Source organism: Agelaius phoeniceus, chromosome 5 (genome assembly GCF_051311805.1).
Source record: "Agelaius phoeniceus isolate bAgePho1 chromosome 5, bAgePho1.hap1, whole genome shotgun sequence".
Taxonomy (NCBI): domain Eukaryota; kingdom Metazoa; phylum Chordata; class Aves; order Passeriformes; family Icteridae; genus Agelaius; species Agelaius phoeniceus.
The window spans coordinates 37985220-38006445 of NC_135269.1; the positions used below are offsets into that span (position 1 = coordinate 37985220).

The 21226-nt window shown below is 38.2% G+C and overlaps 1 protein-coding gene across 2 annotated transcripts; it reads right to left on the bottom strand.

Annotated features, from left to right (window-relative positions):
• Positions 1 to 9531: 9531 nt before the first annotated feature.
• On the bottom strand, positions 9532 to 20822 carry TMEM19 (transmembrane protein 19). Of its 2 annotated transcripts, XM_054631339.2 has the most exons (7): positions 20699 to 20822; positions 20296 to 20446; positions 17474 to 17587; positions 15874 to 16011; positions 15311 to 15565; positions 14100 to 14309; positions 9532 to 11313 (listed from the first exon to the last, which is right to left on the bottom strand). In XM_054631339.2, the coding sequence occupies exons 1-7, from the start codon at positions 20753 to 20755 to the stop codon at positions 11150 to 11152; spliced, it is 1089 nt and encodes a 362-aa protein (XP_054487314.2). In that variant the 5' UTR covers positions 20756 to 20822; the 3' UTR covers positions 9532 to 11149. The 2 variants fall into 2 exon arrangements, with proteins under 2 accessions (XP_054487314.2, XP_054487313.2); XM_054631338.2 differs by having other exon boundaries at positions 20296 to 20770.
• Positions 20823 to 21226: the final 404 nt, after the last annotated feature.

Consider the following 21226-nt stretch of genomic DNA (forward strand, 5'->3'; position numbering starts at 1 on the left):
AAGTCCTGTACTTTCAAAACTTCAGTCACTAGTATTAGATAAAACTAAGAGGCTGATCTGGCTGAGAACAGAAACTCTGTCAGAGCTACCTGAAGTGTCACGTTTCACTGTAATCTCATATACAACTTTGTAAAATCTGTAGGTTTAATTATCTGTGACTGTTACCAAGTTGTTTTAATGGTATTAATTTGGGAAGTGTTTATTTTGTTTCAGAGGATTTGAGCTTTTAGCTTCAATTTAGCTTCAATTTATTTTGCTTCCCCTTTTTACAGGGCTTCCTAAAAACACTTGTAACAGACCTTCTGTGTTGCTGAACACATCTGCATGAGAAATGCCTTTCAAGATGTATTTTATATTTCATGAAGATACTACAATACTTTGTATGTTATTAAACCAAAACAAATTGTACTACTGTATCCATTGTCATGACCTTTGAACATTTCTCTGAAAACTACTCAAGTGTTTTATTTCACAGGTGGTGTCATCTCTAAAAGTGAAAATAATGTTCTTCTTTCAGCTTGCATTATTAGATCTCCTTACAAAAATTTTAAATGTGTTAATTCCACTGTGAATTTAAGTGAAAGCAGTAGCTGTCAGTGGAGATACTTAAGTTGGTTAAACCTACAACAGCATAAACAGCACCTCCCAAGCTTCCAACACACAACTCATTTCTGGGACCATTATGTATTGAATATTATAAGGGTAGGAGTTGATTTGCAGATAATGTCAGTCTTTTTTTCTATTTTTTCCTTTGGAGAATATTTCTGAGCATAATTTGATACACTTGCAGAAAAATGTTCTGAAATTTATTTGATTTCCTTGGAAAAGAATCATAATACAAAATCTCAGCCAAATTATGTACAGTCGTATAAGATCAATGTCCATAAGAGTACAAGATGTCCAAAAAGGCAAGAAATCAGACCAGGGGAAAAAACCCCAACCTAATAATAACAACAAAAAACCCACTTAAAATGAACTTAATAATATTGTCTAAAAGAAAGATTCAGAAGACAAAGAAGAAGAAAGAATAAAGGTGAAAAGCAAAACGGGAAGGGAAGGAAAGGGGAGGGAAGGGGAGGGAAGGGAAGGGAAGGGAAGGGAAGGGAAGGGAAGGGAAGGGAAGGGAAGGGAAGGAAAGGAAAGGAAAGGAAAGGAAAGGAAAGGAAAGGAAAGGAAAGGAAAGGAAAGGAAAGGAAAGGAAAGGAAAGGAAAGGAAAGGAAAGGAAAGGAAAGGAAAGGAAAGGAAAGGAAAGGAAAGGAAAGGAAAGGAAAGGAAAGGAAAGGAAAGGAAAGGAAAGGAAAGGAAAGGAAAGGATTTTCTGATTTATAGAAATAAATAAAACATAGAATGTGTTTTGTACCTAAGAAACCATGCCAGCAAGGAACAATGTTAGTTTTTCTTGTAAAGAGAAAGAGTATTATTTTCTAAAAGTTCAGTTCTCCATCTTGAAGCGGCATTGTCTGCAAATGTCATTTCCCCCCAGGATAAGCAGTTCTGAATTCTTTGCCAATTTGTATTATGGTTTTCATACAGCCACAGCAATGCTGAATACCATCCTCATGCAATCCAGGCAGATCCCCTTCCTGAGAAGCAGCATCCTGGATGTCTGATGAGAACAGCAAACATGCTGCTCTACCATTAATTGACCCCTTGCTATTGGTGTTTCTACTTTCAGGAGCAAGGGCAATGTTCCAGCTCCAAAGGATAGGCCCTAACCCTCTAAGAGAGGGTAAACCAATGGCTTATAAAGGTAATAGTTTTAAAGTGTCAGAGTTACAAAAGACAAAACTTCCCTTCTGCAGGAGTCTGTTTACTACATGTATGCTATAACAGTATTAAGAATGAAAACATTAAAAAATGACCAAAAAAAGAAGAAAAAAAGGACAGAAATGAACATTTTAAACATTTTAAACACAAATTGGCAGACCAGGGAAATTCCAGAGGAGGGCAGAACTGGTTAAAATTTAAAAAGTAACAATGGGACCCACACAATCATAAACTACCTAGAATAATACCAGTCATTGGCAAACCTTGTTTAAACAGTCATGCCAATGTTTTCAAACACAGAAGCAGGCAGGTTCAAGAATGGACCAACAGGGCTGTGCTCACTTCATGGGATATATGAAGAATGGAATTTGCACCAGAATAACTTGCTGCTGTGTGGTACAGCAGGAGATGGGGACATGAGTGGCACTATAGGCTTCCTCAGACTCTGCTCAGGGTGAGAGAGAAGTGCAAGCAAGATCTTGCAGGGTGCTGACTGTGGGCCACAGCAGTAATAGGGAAGTTTTCATTTTCTGGCTGATAAGGCAGCATATTTTCCAAGAGCTTCTATAAAGGAATGGAAACATAGAAAGGAAGCGTGGGTGCCAAAAGGGTTCCTCAGGGACATCCTAAACGCTACCAGTTTCAGTGTAACTGAGCTTCAGCTAAGCAGTGAGGAGAGGATAGAAATGAGCTGCTGTGAGCAAAATGGGCCTGTTTGGAATCACAGAAAGCTTACTTAATCACCTATTCATCAAAATCATCTTCTGTGTAACAGCAACCAGCCTGTCCATAGACCTACTCTTTGGCAATGGTAATTGCCTGTTGCACACAGGCTTGTACAGCCTTCTGTACACACAAAAGCCCTGATCCACCCATCTTCACCATGGCAGTCACAGCTTCAGCTGTGGGGAGGAGCAGATGATGACACAAAGAAAAGTAATGACACAAAAGAAAGACTAATAATTAAATGAATTATTAATTCAAATGTTATGTGTGCCAGTCAACAGAATCTAATGGAAAATTAGGTCTCATCAGAGAAACCTAAGATGACATTACAGTCTTTGGCTGTCCAAAGGTAAGGCCATAGCTGTACTAATTTTTTCAGGAGCTTGACTTAGTATCCATATGCTAACAATGGGAAAAAAATATTTTTTTATGCAATGAAAGACAAATTCATTGCATCAAGAACTAGATGAGCAGTTCAGAGTAGTTATTGGTGAGACAGCTGTCTTTGAAAATTGATGTTTCCTTCAGGTCCTTTTGGGTTTCCTAAATGGCCTGTAAAGTAAATGTAAAATCAATCCTAATCAAACTTGAAGCAATAGGGCACTGTCAGTGTAATACACAGTGACAAGAATGTGGTATCCAGCAAAAACTGTATAAAAAGCTGTCGTCTGAAAATGAAAAGTGGAAACATTGTAAGGAATACAAAAGTGTTACCTTCATAGTCCATGTAACAAATTAGATAGTCAAAACCTAGCAGGTATCTAAGTATATGACTGCAGCAAAAGGGCAGAGGTAATTCCTGGATATGAAATAAGGAATTAATGAAGAAGTTTTTAATCTCAGTGCATGGCACTGATAAAACTTGGACTGGAATTTGGCCCACAGTTTAAAAATAGGGCAGAGAAAAGGAAAGGGCTCACTTTGGTCAGCTCATCAGTGCTGTAGCAGAAACAGGCACAAGGAAAGAAGTAATAGCTGGAATCTAAAGCCAGACACATTCAGATTCAAAATGAAACACAACTTTTTAAAGACCAATTAGCAAGTGAAACAAATAATTCCTTATTTTCTGACAGTTTTGCTTGAGGGGTGTTGGGTAGCCCGGTGACATGAATTTGGCCCGATACAGATTGCATTAATTTGGCCTGATACAGATTGCATTTCAGGCAGTCCTCAGGCCCAGTTCACAGGAGATTGACTATCTCTACCAGCTCTCACATCTAACAGCAATTTCAAATAATTTTATTTTTTCAATATTGTATTCATCATATTCACTGCTGAAAAAAGACAGAATTATTAATGGCCCAAATGAGAACCACATCTCACTAAAATGTAGGTCCTTCAACTAAGCCTTCAAACATTTAGAGGAAAACTTGTATTCTAAACATATACTTCATGGGAATTAATGGAGAAATCCCAAGATTACGCTGTATGGTTTAAATTGAAGCAAGTTATCCTAAAGTAGCCTTTAAAACAAGGAAAAGACTTAATAAACCATTTTTTAACATTATCATTCAACTCCTACCATTGATATAAAATATATTGCTGCGCTCTTAAAATACATATGCATTTACAGACACTTTCCTTTGTGAAGGGTTCCTTGAAGTGTTTTGCTCAGCAGACACTGGTGATGAGCAGGTAAAAAACCAGCAACAACAATTACATTGTCAATTATCACCCTTTCTCAGTCCTGCATTTTAAAATATTGTCTAAAGGACAAGTGACTGGACACTGGGATGATCGTGTAAACTCTTAAAGCAAGTGCTTTCCTTTCTGTGACTGAACAAATGGAATTGAATCAGCTAGCCTATTCCTTTATTCATAATTTCTTCCTTTAGAAATTTCAAATTAAAGCCTTAAAAAGTGCTTCTTTTAATTACACCAAATAACCCAGTTTCAAGAAAGTCACATAGACAAAATGCAAAGAAGACTTTATCAAGGTCAAGTGCATATTACTTTCAGCAGAATACTTCCCCTAAAACCAACACATTCTTACTGCTTTGACCCATGAAATATTTTCTTTTAAAATGTTTGTATTTTATAGTTAGAAATGGTGAGGTGTAGTGATAGAAATATTGGTCACATTTTCTGTATAGAAAAATGCTTAAGTATAGAGGACTCCTGCCCCCATGCTTGAAGCAGGTGATGCCCCAGGGCATTGTGAGGGGCTGGGGGGGTTACCCGTGTCTTTTCAATTCTGCAGGAAAAAAGAAATCTTCTGTGCTGCCAAGAGATTCTGAACATGAATGGTCCCGTGGGGTCGCACATTGCCTGATTAGATTAGGATTACATTTTTGAGAACGATGTTGTAACAAGCAGCAGCAGTGATGTTTCTCTGGCCAAAGCCTCCTGGGAGTGAGAGCACTACACCAAGTTGCATTGTACCCCTGAACGGGCTGTCTGACAACACGGGGTTATTTTTCTGCTTTTCAGCTTTCCCATCTGAAAAAAATTGGGAAGAAAGCTCTTCTAGGTACTCTTGGGTAGAGTAATAAAATAATACTGGTGTGCATCTGTCTCTGTTGTGCCTTGATATGGCCTCACACAGAACTGATGCTGTGATTCTGGGGAAGACACTGCGCTGATTTTTTTAGAACTGCCTTCTAACCTTAAGGTAAATTCTGCATTAAACTCTCATATATATCAGGATACCATAGCACTCCTCAGAATCCTTAATGCAAAAGTGAAGCTCAGATTTCTGCAACTTTCAGCCCTAGCTGTCAGTTTTTGTGGGTTTACATTTCACTTCTCCCTAAACCCGGATGGGAAGGGAAACATTATAGGTCCCAGAGGACATAAAATAGTAGTTTTATATGACTATTTGCACTAGCAAAGAAAAATAATTGCACAAAATAGATCAGTTCTGTGTCATCCCCAGAAGATTAGACTGACTTTGTACCTGCTGCTATGAAAAGAGTTGTTGTTCTGTGGTTCCTCTTACTCACAGTCAGTATCAGAGCAGAGCTGTGGACTCCAGTCCAGGAGTCGGGGTGGTAAAACAGAGAAAGAGATAAACAAAACTGGAATTAAACCCAACCTGCTTATTTCAAATAATGGCAGAAAACAAACACAAGAGGATATTTAACAATTGTAAAAGACCTTTAATGATTACAATTGCAAAGAACTAGGGACAAAAATCCCAAAATCTCCTGCATACGTGCAAGAGTGATTTTTGGACTTGCAGACTCCATGACATGGGCACAGACCGATGTGTAGGCATCCATTTTTTTGCCACTGGGGAAAAACCCCAAGATATATTATAAAAAACTTTCTTCATTAGAGAGAGGAAAGAAAAAGCTAAGGCATATGAATTTAACATCTAGATTACATTCTTATTTCAGATAAGTTCTGAACCCAAGGGAAACATTAGTTAATCTACTCCACACCAAACCTATTTGAATGTAAGTGGTTTATTACTCAAATCTGCAGGCAAACAACATGAAAATATTTTTGTTCATTTAACTTCAAACTCTAAAGAACAGTAAATAATATTACACTTCCTTTTTTCTTGTGATAAGGGCTTTGGGCACTTTCTATGGTTTGGTTGATGGGGGATGCTTTTTATTTTTCTGGCATAGTTTGGCACAAGCTAAATAAGTGCACTACAGAGCTCCTCAAGTAGACACCACCAAGTGCAATGGTCAGATGCTGACACCCATGTCTTTGTTTTCTTATGGCACCTACCAAAAGACAGAGTTTCCAGAATTCAGAGGTGAGTAATACACATGTTTCTCACCCCAATGCATCATGAATCAGCTCCTTTCACTTTTTCATTTAAAATTATATTAGGATGGGACACCTAATGGAATGAGATGATGTGCACCTGTTGGGAGCACCATAACCAGGACATTTGGCAGTTTAAGGCAGAATGAGACTGCTGCTGCTTTGGGGGACCATTCTATCGTAGCAGCTTCTGACAGTGGAATGAATTCAGGACTTAGGAAGTCAACAAGTGAAACAATGAAATATCAGGAAAACAAGTAATAGTGACAAAAGAGTAGGATGACAGAAGTTCTTGCTTTTCTAGTACTGGGCTGAACTCTGCATAAGACAATGCAGCAAGAGCCCTTTACCAAGGAACATCAGAACACAGTCACATGATTTTTTATGATGTCCTTCTATTTTCTGAGCTTTGCAGCTAGGGCTGCAGCTGCAAAGACCTTACAAAAATAGTTACTGAAGATACTAAAGGATATTAACAAATGAGCACCAGAAAACTTCTTACTACTTTCTACTGATGCTTCTTCTAATTGCAGGATGCATTGTTTTTTTAAACTACTGTCATCCTTGCTGATGGTGTGGGTTTGAACCTCCAAGACCAATTTGGACAGTGATCACATTGCAGTATTTAACTCTGCTTTATGCTTGTTTGAACAAAGCCACAAAAAAGGAGCCACCAGACAAGAGAGGTGCAAACAAGTAATGCAAGGCTTCCCAGGTGACTCAGCAGGTCCAGCCAGGTAGCTCCCTGCAAACAGGCAGTTGTTTCCATACTGGTGCAGTTCTCCTTCCCTCAGCATAGCTCAGGCTGGTTCTTCCACATTTCGGTTAATCCAGTCTTCACTTCTTGAATCTCAGCTGGACTAGCAAACACTTGTCCTTGCTCTAAAATGGCAAATCCCAGAACAGCACAAGCAATGCTGCTGGTTGGTCTGCTGTAGGAGGATACATTTAATATAAAGATATTTTCAAAGGGATACAGTGTATGACACTCGCCTCATACCATCAGTCAGTCACAAAATGCTTCCTGATCAGAAATCATAATGGTGATCATATACTTTCCTATGCATCCACCTTACTGTGTTTCAAGGAAAAGGTCTGCTGTAGGAGGATACATTTAATATGAAGATATTTTCAAAGGGATACAGTATATGACACTCACTTCATACCATCAGTCAGTCACAAAATGTTTCCTGATCAGAAATCATAATGGTGATCATATACTTTCCTATGCATCTACCTTACTGTGTTTCAAGGAAAACTCTGATGTATAAGGCTGTGGTAGAGTGCCTATCATCAAAGCTATTTAAAATGTGATTGGACAGATTGATTATTGCTAGATAATCTCACCAAAGATCTCTTTCCCACAAAAGGTTGGACCAGATGATCTCTCAAAAGTCCCTTCTAACCTGGGCTGTTCTGTGATTCTATGATTTAATTAGTGGTTGTAGTAGGAAGAGATTAAAATTGACTTTGTGAGATGAATGCTGTAGAAAAGCTACTGAATATTCCTGGTGGAATTTCTTGCAATTGGAATCAAGTTTTACAGACTTGGGAGTACCCAAGTACAAGCTGCCATTTTCTCAGTAGCTTTGTTTCCACATTTCTGTTTTCATCCTCATTTGGTATTGGCATCAATATTTACTAAGGGTGGCTGCAGGCTTGGGAGTGCTGCAGGGATCCACATAGTCTGAGTGAATTCATGTACCTTCTCTGATTTATGCATTACAACAGGCACATAATTGTATCCCTAAGCTGCACCTTACCCCCCACCAGAAGCAGTGTTTAAATTAAAAATTATTATCCAGTTATAGCAATAGCCAGAAGCATACCTACAAAGCTTTAAGGGAATAAATTTCCTGTAAAACAGGTTAACTCCTGCTTGAAGAAAAGTGACTTAATGCCAATTTAAAATGTTAGATAATGAGATGTAAAGAAAAGGCTGTGCGGGGACCAAAGCACTGCTGGAAGAAATGCAGGGAAAACAAATCCTACTTACAAATCTGAGATTACAATGTGAATAGTGCCCAAGATGGTTCTGTAAAATACCAACAGAATTTCATGACATTTCAGCCCTTCACTGTCAGAAAAAGTCAATCTGCAGAATCAGCTTGTTCTAATACCCAAGACAGGTGGTATATTCCCTTTGTTTTTTACACCACTTTATTTTGCTGTCCCAGCAAACTGGGTAATGATGCAGCATGTGCAGACCCATAACAATGAAACAGAAATGAAAAAAGAGATACTGGTGATTCTGCTACCAGTATACTTCAACAATCACAGCACCAAGTCTGGGTGAGATCTGGCTAAAGATTATGCATGCAATTCTGTCAAAATTTTACTTCAACGTCTATCACATCCACCAATCAAGCAAAGCATGAGGACCTGTAAGTCACAATTGTAAGTGCTTCAATTAAAATGTTTTTGAGTGTGTTGCCTTGGTGCTGTGGAAATATTGATGCCATTTAATTAATAATGCAAAATCAGTGACAGAGGTATATACTAGGGGTACCGATGGTTCTGAAGCTAAAGAATAATTCAAGTCTTTAAGAATGGAATGAAATTTGTTAACTGGAGTAACCTATTTTCCAATTTCCAATTGATCAGCTTCCTGCTTTTCTCTTAACTCCCCGTTTTTCTTTTTACTTCCTCCATTTTTTGTCTCTCCAAGTAGCACTTGGACAGGGGCTATCCATCTGCTGCCTTGTGAGCCCAGAAACTGGTCTTAGTGACGCACACCAAGCTGTAGGCAGTTTGTCACATTCTGCTATTTCTTCCCTGTATCCCCCTACTCCCACCTCCACCTTCTCCCAAAGCTTGTCAGCTTACAGTTACTGAGTAATTAAATGTAACAATATCTGCCTAAGCTACACTCAATGCACATGAAGTTAACACCCTCCTTTTCAGAGTTTAAGTGTGCTCATAACTTTCTGTACACTGGAAACTTATGAGTGGAAATTTCAAAAGTAACTCAAGTATCATAACTAAGAAATGACAAAAAAAAAATCCAAAATTATGGCCTTTGAAGATGCTAACTACAGGAATTCAGTGAGATCACATTTGTTCATATGATCACAGATCAAAGCATTTCATGCTGCTATGAATATGAAATCAGATGTCTTCTCACCATGGTAAGCTGGTTTTCAAATGGACTCAAAAAATAGTGAAAAAAGCTGACCATGTCCGCTTCAGTGGCTGAAAGTACACTTCACTTCAGGAAACAAAGAATATAAGAGTAAGGCATTTATCTAAAAAAAAAAGTATCTTACAAAAATTTTACTTGCTCAATTCTAGAAACCACAACAGTATTAATAAAATCATAGAAGACAACGAATTCAGTGTTTATTTAGAAGCAGCATACGTCCAAACAGTGCATAAAATTCCCAAGTGTTTATTGTTACAGTTTAAGTGCATATATTACTTCCATAATTTTGTGCCCTTCCACAGGAACAGACATAGAGCAGCTACACAATTCGTTCTTTTCAAAAAGCTTTTACTACTTTGAGTTCTCATCTTCATAATAGGGTAATACAGTGAAGTAGTTCCAGTGATGAATTCCAGATCTATATAGACTAGACTTCTAAAGAGTAAACTCAGTATGAAAGGTGTTAAAGTTTTTTAATATTCCAATAAAAGGTGACAAAATAAAAAAGTCAGTTGAATTAAGACAGGCAATATACACAAGACACTTGTAAAAAAACCCAGATGTTCAATACAAAATATTAATCTATGTTTAAGAAAAAAGGAAAAGCTTTTCTTAAGCTAAAAGTATGGGCCCACACTTCTGAATGTCAACGCAGAGAAGTTATGAGAGTATCTCTAAAGTTTAAATACAATCTGTACTGGCTACATTACTTCTGCAACTTTTATAAATGAATGATGGAAGAAAGAATTACCTAACACAGGAACCTGAGCATCAAAAATTAAATTTCTATTTTTAAAGGGTTTATATGTGTGATTTCCCCCATTTGCAACAAGGATAACGTCTGTAGTTTCTTTGCTGAGGTCATCATCTCTAAATAGAAGCCCCAGACAAAATGGGAAACATTTCCACTGCTGAGAAATAACCAAGGAGTATAGTTTGGTTAGAATGCCAAACACTATGGAACAATTCTATACTTATAGAAAAAAGCATTAATTTTCTAAAGAGATGATTGTGAATCCACAACTCTCATCTTTAATTTTAAAGTATTTGATAAGTACCACAGTATCGACAAATCTTCATAAATATCATTACTTTTGAAATAAATATGTCAAAAAAGCACAGAAAATTTTATTATTCTTACTGGAACAGCTTAAAGTTTCTACTTTAAATTTAGATTTTTGTTTCCAATGTTATGTATGGATCATTTTTATCAAACCTATTCTCAGGGAAGTGGAGATAGTATCAGGATAGAGAATAGGCAATAAGGCGGAATTCTTTCTTCCCTGCCCAAATACTTCCAAAAGACCTTACAAACTGTAGTTAATGAGAAATACCAGAATTCACCCACTCCATCCATGTTACCATTGCCTATATAAAGCTGCAGTGTATTTTGTGTCTAACTTGGATAATAGCCACAAGACTCCATCACACTGATTGATATGGATTAGACTTCTATTTCCAGCTTCCTGCCTTTCCAGATGCTGGGAACTGGAGAGAATAGACACCAACACTTCAGCTCCATAAATGGAGAATAAATGAATCAAGTGCTTCACCTCACTTGGCAATGACCTACATCCACCTGAGGAGCAGCAAGAGCATTATTGACAAAGCACCTTCCTGAGAGATGCTGATTGCCACATGAGGTTTACAGCCTTAACAAGTTGAGATGGAAAGTCCTTCGGCTCTTTGAATGTTTAAGATCCATCTCTTACAGAGAGTTCAACTGGATCTCTTTGGAGTCTCTGAGCAAGACTGAACATAAATAATTTGCATGCAGAAAACCTTAAACCATTTCAACCTCTTGGCCAGAAAAACCACGACATGCCTGGAAGCACCAGAGCAATGATTACAGAAGAAAAAAGATTTACGGCGTTGTTGTCTAATATAGGTTTTCCAGATATGTGCTTGGAGTCTTTTGTTTGGTGGTTAACAACCATGCCAATTGTCTGGTCAAAACCTGGAAAAAGATAAAAACTTCATTTTACAAAGCCAACTGAGATGAAGAGAAACTTAATAACCAAATATATACACCTTCCTAAATTTATTTTACTGTAACAGTGTTAAATCTCTGTAAGAAGATACCAGACTAAGCTAAATTACAGTTAGTTTAATTTGGTACCTTCAAAGAATGGGGTATAAATGCAGTATTTTACATTAGAAGTTACTTCTTTTGAGAAGTTACACTTCTGTCAAATCTTCTCTCTTTATGTAGTTTCATAGCAAAGAAAGGAATGAAACAAGTTAAATTAGAAGAGGAAAAAGCTGTTCCAAGTCACTCTGAGGCAAAGGATGCTGTTTTGAACAAAACCGACTTATTAGCAACATGTTTTCTGGCAAGAAGACATGTTTGTTTTAAAAAAAAATTATGGAAAGACCATTATTACTTAATCTGACAGAAAACAAGCTCCTAACAAAGGCTGAATTTATAAATTCTATTTACACAGCAATTTTATACTACCAGCAGCTAGAGTTTTTTCTGTAGTACTTAGGTAATTTTTTGCTCTGCCTTTGTATTATCAATACTTTAATATTACTTCATTAGGTATTACTGTACAGACACCATTATCCTATGTTTTGTCCAGCTGCACCATTCTGTATGCTGATAAAACCAAACCAATCTAGAATGCTTGATCTTAACTCACACTGTAGTGAAGTGTAACTGGGTACGTGCACATGCAAGCTTAACGTTGGAACATTCCAAATGAAATCAGTATATTTTATAATAATTTTTTTCTTCTTAGATTTTACTTTCAACACTCACAACCTGTAAATTTCAAAGAAAGCTGCTACTTTAATAAAAAAAATTCTGCATCTCAGACAAAACTTAAAAAAACCCCCACTACAAACCTCCCTGGCAGGGATATAGTTGGTAATACTGTTTTGAAACATACATTCAAACCTGGCCTTAAATAATGCAAAAGAGCTATGGAAAAATCAAACTTCAAAGTCTAATAGCTTAACTCTCAACACTTGCTATGTTTTAGAGAGTAGTACTTTCTTTGAGGAAAAACTGGAATTATCTTTTTCTAAATATATGCCTCAATTGTACATAAAGTGTATATTCCAATCATGAACAAGTAGGTAAAGTAACAGTCCTTTTGTTTGCTTTGCTATTTACAGAATAGGTATAGACTGATAACATGGGCAATTTTGAATCTTATTCTTCACAGCTACTCAAAGTTTTAATTAATAACTGTGTACTCAGGGGTGGATTTTCTTTCAGAAACAGTGGGTATCACAGGCTATTAGATACACCACATCTAGGAATATCACCAAAAGAAAAAACATTGACAGAAAGGATTAGCAGCATACTGTTAAAAAAAAGAGAGACAATTCTTTATTCCCACTGCCATATTTATTGTTTTTCAAGATGCTGCAGAAACTAGAGTATTCTTTCTGAGTCCACATTGAAAAGGGAACAAAAAAGTGGGCTGAAGGAGAGGCACAAATGAGCAGCACACATGAGCAGCACTGTATCACATCACATATATATCACAGCATGTACATGCACAACATAGTATACATACTCCAGCAATGCTTTTGAATTCGCAAAAGAAACTGTGTAACTTGCATGCTGTCCCTGCTACAGCTAAAAAGGTAAGTTGCTGAGCATGGAAAAAATACATGAAATGCAGAAGAAATAGATGCTGATAAATGCAGGCATGCATTAGCTAGGCTTACTCTATTCTCTTAATGCATCTGCCTCATTAGGAGCTTGAAACATTGTCTGAGTGCTTAAGTGTTTCTTGCTCAGGACAGTAATATCTAAAAATTCATCAAATAGTTAAACACTCCGTTGTATTTTGAACTTTAATGGAATTACAAAGAATGGAGCATAAAAAATGCTGTATTGCCAAATCCAGAGCATCAACAACAGTTGGTGGATCTCACTGTAAAGGCAGACCTAAAGGATTTGTGTCTCTGAGGCAGTTCATCTGCACATTCACACCTTGACTTCCAATTAATAAGTATACCAACAATGAAACCTGGAAACTTAAGTTCTCTCTGTAAACAAGCTGGTAAACACAACAGTGTCACATATGGTTTCTAAACAATTTTGAAACATAGGATAAGTTTACAGCTTAGCCTAAAGGTTGTCTGTAGTGTTTATTCACAGGCAATGAGTAAACACTGAAATAATTTAGAACCAGTCAGTCAACCTATTTTTTAAAAATGCATATTGTCTTTTTATTTAAAGTCACAGCTAGTTTGTGATAAGCTTAACTTATAGGAAAATACAGCGCTCTGTATTATAGAGCTTCTACAGGAAGCAGTGAAACAGAAGGTAAACTATTGTTCACTTTTTCTTACTTAATTCTTACATTTGAGCCTATTGCTAAGACTTCAAAATTAGGAATGGAGCTTCTGCAGTGACAACTTAATCCAAGTAAATGGATAATATTAAACTGACGTTCTTTCCTATAAAATGTTACTATAATTAGACATATAGAAAAGGAGAGGGCACCAATTGCTTCTTCCAAGGTAAGTTGTTGGGTATCTGTGTCTCTTTCAGTCATCAACATGACAAGAAGCTACAATAAACAAATCAAAATGTGGAAAAGGGCCAACCACCCTCGCTCCTTTTCATTACTATGTCCATTTGCTCCCTTTGTCCTTCACGCTGCTATTTATGTAATCTTTCTATTTAAAAATCATATCCTCAGCCCTTCTTGAAGTTCAAGTAAAATTTTAAGTTACACTGGGAGAGAGGGAAAAAAAAAAAGAAAAAAAGAAGACTCTTACCACTGTATTGCATCGTAGCTCCCAAATACGAATCAACAATTGATCCCAGTAGGCCAGCTGCTGCACCAAACACTATGATGGGCCATTGTGGAGCAGATATTTCCAGATCACTCACAAAAAGGAGTTGAGTTATAAAGTAGGCTATACCTACTGTCATGCCTCCAAGCAAACTTGAGATCAGGCCCACTAAAGTAACTGCTCCATTAGTACCTAAACCAAATAAAGTATAGCTGATTTACAAACTGATTTTAAAAGACTCGTGATAACTTAAATGTTTTACATGAAATCCAAACTGCTTATAGTGACCTTCTCCCTTTACATCTACTGCAGCTTTTTACAATTCCCATTATGCTGTTGAGCAGCTTAGCCTTCACCATTACTGCCTGTTACTACTCCTTTCCTGTCTCTAGGGCTAGTTCTCTAGAAATATTCACCATCATTAAATTAAATAAAACTACACAAAGAAGAGATTTGCTCAAGAAAATCAGACCTTGAGATGTACACATTAAAGCAATGCCCTCTTTCAGAAACAGTATACTACGACATGTTTTACCAGCACATTTAAAGATAAAAGAACTAAATCCATAAACAGAGATGTTTGAGAGCTAATTGAATAAAAATCTGAGGAATGCATATAAAGAAAAAAAAATTCCCATGCATTTAACTCCTATCCAACAAGATCTGTACCTCTGATCAATTTGTCAGCAAGATTCAAAAAAGGCATATTGCTTTAAAGCAGCAATGACATCCACCATGGAGACAACGTTTGACAGACAGAAAGTTCACTTTATTCACCCTTGGTAGGATATTAAAGGAAATGAGTGATTTGGTTATGAAGTGAATTTTCTGTACTGTCTCTGTTGAATATATATGTATTCTACTGATTAAAATAATGCCTGAAAAATATCAGTTGATAACTTGTATTATTCATATTAGCAGTATAAACTCTTTTACTATTGTCAGAGATTAGAAGTGACAGCATTCAGAATTTTTGCTCCGTGGTTGCTATGCTCATGCATCTCATCAACAAGATCAGAAGAAACACAGTTGACTATATTCCATTTCAGAGAATGCATTCCTGGTTACCTTTTCAAATCCCAGATTTCTAATATTTGTTTTTCTATGTCTTTCTTGGAACTGTTCAAGTTGGATGCATAATTCAAAACAGATTAACAAAATATTAAGAACATGTAGAAGAGGTAACACCTTACCTACTGGAACCTGTTCCCAGGTTGTTATCAATCTTGGTTTGCTTTTACTCATAACACTACCAATCTCTGAAGCCCATGTATCACCAGCAGAGCATGCCAAAGCTCCCAAAAGGGATAAGCACATCCATGATGCTGTGTATTCCTTTGAAAAGTCAATAGGAATTTCACCTGGTCCATTTTCTATCATATATAAGAGAGCCAGCTCAGTAGGAACACCACCATTACAGAATACCTGAACCCAATTCCTCTGGCCACCTGAAGTACAGAAACTGAATTTTAGTCATTTCAGGCAACAGCATGAGGCAAAACCAAAATGACGCATATATAAAGTTAAATTTAAAAAGACAAACATTCAAAACAGACACATTATGGCAATTTATTTAACAGAACAGAAGCAAAAGCAAAGTGGCTTGCTAATATTCACAGGGATAGGGTCAAGGGGAGTCTCAACAGTGTTCCCTATTCTAGATGTTACATCTCATCTGACCCTTTGAAAGGAACAAGAAACATGCGGTATTTATTCTCTACAAGGGATCTAAAAGAATTAAAGTATTTTGGCTTACCTTCTTTGTATTCTGAATCTATTTGTTTCTTTATATCTTTTTTCCACTTGGTAAGTTTTGAAGAAGTAACAAAAAATACAAACAAAGAAGAGAAGAAACTGTAATTTGCGACTGTAAGGATAAATCCAACCACCAGTCCTATGAAGAAAAAAGAAGTATATAAAGTTCCTTCATGTAACAATGGTTGTTTTGCAAAGCAATTAAGTACTTCAAATTTTCTGAATATGAAGAGTATCTTCCTGATAAACGTAAGAACAATCATACAATAAGGGATTCTATTGAAAATTACTAATTTTATTCTAACTGCTGAAGCATGTGATTTTTAAGACCTTTTGCCACAAATCAGTTATACTGTGCAAAAATAAGAGAAGCAATAAAATCCCCAGAATCCAAAGAAAATATAATTGCAATTCAAGTACTCTGCCTGAAGAATGTTATTATTTTTATAAGGAGCAAATATATATCTGTGGCTGTGCCTCTATCAGCAAGTTTATCATCAGTTTAGGTATTGAATCATCAGTTTAGGTCATCATCAATTTAGGTATTGAATCCCACATCCAAGGTCTCCAAGATAACCTGTAAAACCCTTCTCCAAATCTTAGCAGATGCTATTTCTCTCTTCTTTTCTTTGTTAGTTTCTGATTTTTATTATGCCTCTTTATTTCTGTAATTTTTTAAAGTATTTGATCTCCTTGATGCAATTCACTTTTATGTCCCCTTTCACAGGGGAGGCCTAATTTCACTCCTCACCATGAGATTATAATTCTAAAGGACTGAAAGAAAAATGGTTGCATTTAAGAGCAAACGCCAGTATAAATCGGCTAGCAGAGCTGTTAAGAGGTCAGAACATAAAAGTCAGAAAGATTTTTGTCAGTGTAGAAAATGCTTCCCTTAACTCTCACAGATAGAAAATTTGCAAAATGGGTGACAAGGGAAGGAAGGACTTGAGGCCCTGTTTTACTCCACTGAACATCAATTCAGGCAATGTCACAAGACAAGGGTGAATCACCTCACTCTGAAACGTTGCATCAGATTTCAATAAACACTATTGTACACTACACTGGGCTTTTCATCATGTGGTCTAGAAAAACTTTTCAGAAACAGTCATTTGTTCTTAGTGAAGTACAGATTTAATTTTCTCATTTTTGCCAGGCCAAAAAATGTCTAGAACTGCTTCTATTACCAAAAGGGGAACCATACAGAAAAGAGAACCGATTTCCCTCCACACAGGAAGGCTGCTGACATGATCAGTTTAGGGTCTTTCTTTACCACTACCTCTGCCATTTCCTTGTTTCTCTGTGAATCCTTCTATATGTTAAACCAAACCATGTGATTTAACTGCATACTGTACTGAAGTTTAAAAGAATCTTCCAGGTTTATATAACTATAATAGTATTAATCAAATCAATTACGAACAGTAGCACAGGGTTAACTTGACTGTTTAAACAGGCATGAGAAAAAAAGCCCAGTATGAATCTGGGGTATGTATGTTTACATTTATATTTTATTACAATAGAACTATGTGAAGTCTTAAACTGCAAACAATAAAAAGGACCTTTAGTTTACCAAATGCTCAGCTTAAGTCTCAGAAAAAACATACCTCCCAATGCACCACTGTGATCTAGACTCTTCTTCTTAAACCCCTGTGTAGCAATAATTAGTGGAACCAAGACTGAAAAAAGCCAGCGCCATGGAGAAATGGGTCGTAAAGTACCTGATAAATCAAATAACAGGGTTACACATGATCCTCACAAAGCCTTTATGTCTTCATGTCTGAAAAGTCATTATTTCCTGATACATACTTAAATTTTGATCTTAATAGAGATTAAAACTTTTCATCCTTCAGAGGAAAGATATTCATATGGACAGAAGGACAATATATCTGCAGTTATCTACTCAATTTTGCCATTCAGCTATCAAAGAAAATATATTTACTGAAATTAAATATTAACTGAAATTAATTACCAAAAAATAGCAAAATGTGACAAGAAATAAATATGGTGATATTTTCCATTCTAGAAGGGATTTATGAACCTCAAAAACTAACATCTGAATTTACTGTGACAAAATTCCACTACCAAAAAAAGCCAAGCAAGCCAGTCTGCTAGGTGAAAGTAGTGTGACTACTTTATGAAACACCAGCCCTGTCAGTTCTTCTGAAAGATGATGTAAGGCTCTTAATCTAAGGCTCTTTAAAATATACTTTGAGCTGATTACTTTCTCAGCAAGATTTGAAGTGACAGTTTCAGTTTGAAACACACAGAAACTTCTAAAAGCTAAAGCAAATAGTTAATGTAGGTTTTGAAAAAAAAATCTTGAGAAGTTATTATATCTCCTATACAAATACAAGACATCAAAAATCTTGCACTCAAGTAAATCTCAATCTTGTAAAACAAAGATTTCACAGAGGCACAGAGGCTTGTCTTGCTGGAAAGATAAACATGATGGTTTTCAGCAAGAACTTTTGTGTCATCAGTACCCCAACCTCTGCACAAACACTGGCTCCCTGGTGCAAAGCAGGACACAGTAAAACACTCATTGCACTGTAAAGATTCATAAGAAAAAAATTCTCTTCTGTGTACTGAAAAGCCTCAAAGCCATAGTAGGTGAGCAAGGGGGGGTCTTGCAGCCCAGGGCTGAGTCAGAAATTCAGAAGACGAACACCAGCCGGGTACTAAGAGCCCTCCAGTGCTGTAGCCTGGTATTGCTTATCACAAACCAAGGCAGCTCTTGGTGCAAACTTGAGTGTAAGCAGTACTGGAACACAAAGGAGTTCCTTTTCTTTGGCTAACAAACAGAACTTTCATATCTTCAAGGTCATTTTTAAACTGAACTTTTTGGATTTGCTTGTAGGAGAGAAAAGTATTTGTATTAAATTACTACTAAGTAAGACTAAGATCTATAAGAAAACAATTAATTGACACTGGCTTCACTAACATCTGGCCCACTGTTTGGTGCTTAAGAATTACTATAAACTGTACATTAATAAAAGTACTTTTGTACTATTTTTGTATTTATATTACAGGCTGTGAATTCACCACTTTTATGGGCTGAACCATTTTAAGCCCATTAACTACTGTATGTTTAATTTACCTCCTTGAAAAGCCAAGGTCTTTCCAGTCTCAGGCAAATGAATAACAGAAGTTCTATGTCCTTCTTGTACCATAACCATTCCCTACAAAAAGGAGGATTTGTCCACAGTCTTCTCCTTTCTATCAGGCCCTGTCCTGATTTAGCTGGTACCAGGTCTCTCCATGCTATACTGTAAATTCCCAATCACTCCTAAGAACAAGGACTAGATATCCTAATTGTCAGAAAAGCTCTACCTTTGGAGAGCAGACACACATAAATGAAGTTGCATGTTTAAATTCCACTTGGGTATTGACAAATGACACAAATAAAACCTGGTTGTGAAGCCTGCTTCTGCATACCTTCTACACATCTGGCATCTCACTACAAGCCAAACCAGAAGTATGCAGACAACACGGATTTAATGCTGTACCAGAAGTAACCCATCCTAAATCACTGAAAAACACTGAGCAGAGACATGCAACTGCCTCTACAAAAGTCAGCTTATACTGGTGGGGTATTTATTGTAGTTTCTTCTGAACCCATGGTGCTACTAGGCAGTTGAAGGTGCTCATACTCTATCTTCTATGCACTTTCAGGAATACTGCAATGACACTGGAGCTCTTCCAGCATCAAACCAGCTGGGGTCTGAATGGTAAGTCTTTACCTGTCTTAGAAACACAGTTGAATTCCTCTAGGCATAAACTGATACTGCAGGCAGCATCAGCTGCTTTTGCACACTGCTGTAAGAGTAGCCCCAGAGCCAAAAAGAGAGACTACAGAGAGGACTTGTGTCCCTGCAACTGCACACAACTAAGTCACAGCCAGCCTGAGCAGAAAGCTGAGCTGACAGTACACACTTCAGCCAGCCACTCCATCCATACATCCCTATCTTCTTATACCATTTCCCGTTTCTCTGTTCCTCGACTAAGGAAGTCTTCCTGCATGACCTGTTCTGCACGTTGCAGATGTTGCTGATTCCTAAAACAGTTCTGAAAGCTGTCACACTCTTCCCATGCTGTCACGTATTTCCCCTGATACAGAAAGACCTCTGTCATCTCAGCTTTTCCTTTCACTTCTTAATTTTTATTTGCTTTCTTTTGGAGAAAGACATCACAAAGGACACCAACATTTTGAATTGTACATGATCACTGGGCAGAGCTGCAAGTAAGCGGCTGTCAGCGTCTTCTAAAGCACTATCACCTACTGTAAGAGGTGAGTTATCAGCTCTACTGACGAAGGAAGTGGCTGTGCACATCCCTCCTCCCATTTTTGTCCCCTGCCTAGAGGGGCCGGAGGGGACGGTTCTCCCGTGGCGGTGCCATGCCAGCCTCTCCCGGCCTTTGGACTCACCGTAGTACGTACTTGCAGTCATCGACACGATCCAGAACGCCAGCGAAATACAAATGAGCAAGTTCAGGATGACCATATTCGCCATCATCTTGAGGTATTCTCTGAAGAAATCCTCCTGGTAATAGGACATGGGAATCAAGAAGGACAACACCTGATGGGAAAACACAAGGCGCAGGGCATCAGCGACACCACCACCACGGCCACCACCACCTTCTTCTCTTTCTCCTCCCGCCCGGCCAGAGCCGCGGCCGGGCCCGGCCCGCACCGCCCCCGGGGCGCTGCCGGGAGGCACCGAGGCGCTCATGGAGAGGCTGCTGCGGCCACCTCGGCCGGCCCACGCCGGGCTGCGCTGCGCGGCGCCGGGCGGCCGGAGGCGCTCGCGGCGCCCGGCCTCGTCACCGACCTGTTCCCGGGGGCCGCGGGCGCCGCCACCATTCCGCCCCGCGGCCTCCCCGCGCATGCTCCGACGGCAGCCGCGCGGGCCCGCCCGCGCCTGCGCCGCAGCGAGGGGGCGCTGCGGCTGCGGCCGCGCCGTGAGGAGCTCTCGCTGCCCTCGGGCGGGGATGGGGTCGCGCCCCTTCGACAGACGCTGCCAGTGGAGATCCAGTTTGCGAAATAAAACCAGGAACGACACGCCTGTGAAAGGCATGAAGTCTGTGGATAATTAGTGAGACCAATGAGTACCTGGATGAGGTTTGAAACTTGTTGGAGCACTTCGAAGTTCATTAACAGCAGAAGAAAGAGACTTGAAACGTTTCCTAAAGTTGACTTGGGCTGAAAACATGCCAAACCTGCCTGGTGGCTTTTCTTGGGGCACGTCAGAATGACTCCCAAAACACTCGAGTTGAAAACAAGCTGACATTAGCTACGGGACAGACTGCACAGCTCCCACTTCCACACATCAGAGCTTTGCCAACAAAGCACAGTAAGA

What these genes read in the sequence shown, in the direction of transcription:
- TMEM19 (XM_054631338.2), bottom strand. Translation starts at nt 20,755, where the DNA reads ATGCGCGGGGAGGCCGCGGGGCGGAATGGTGGCGGCGCCCGCGGCCCC. An exon ending in GACTGCAAGTACGTACTACG is followed by an intron (nt 17,588 to 20,295) that starts GTGAGTCCAAAG and finishes TTGATTTATCAG; the next exon opens with GTACTTTACGACCCATTTCT. An exon ending in TCACAGTGGTGCATTGGGAG is followed by an intron (nt 16,012 to 17,473) that starts GTATGTTTTTTC and finishes TTTTCTTCATAG; the next exon opens with GACTGGTGGTTGGATTTATC.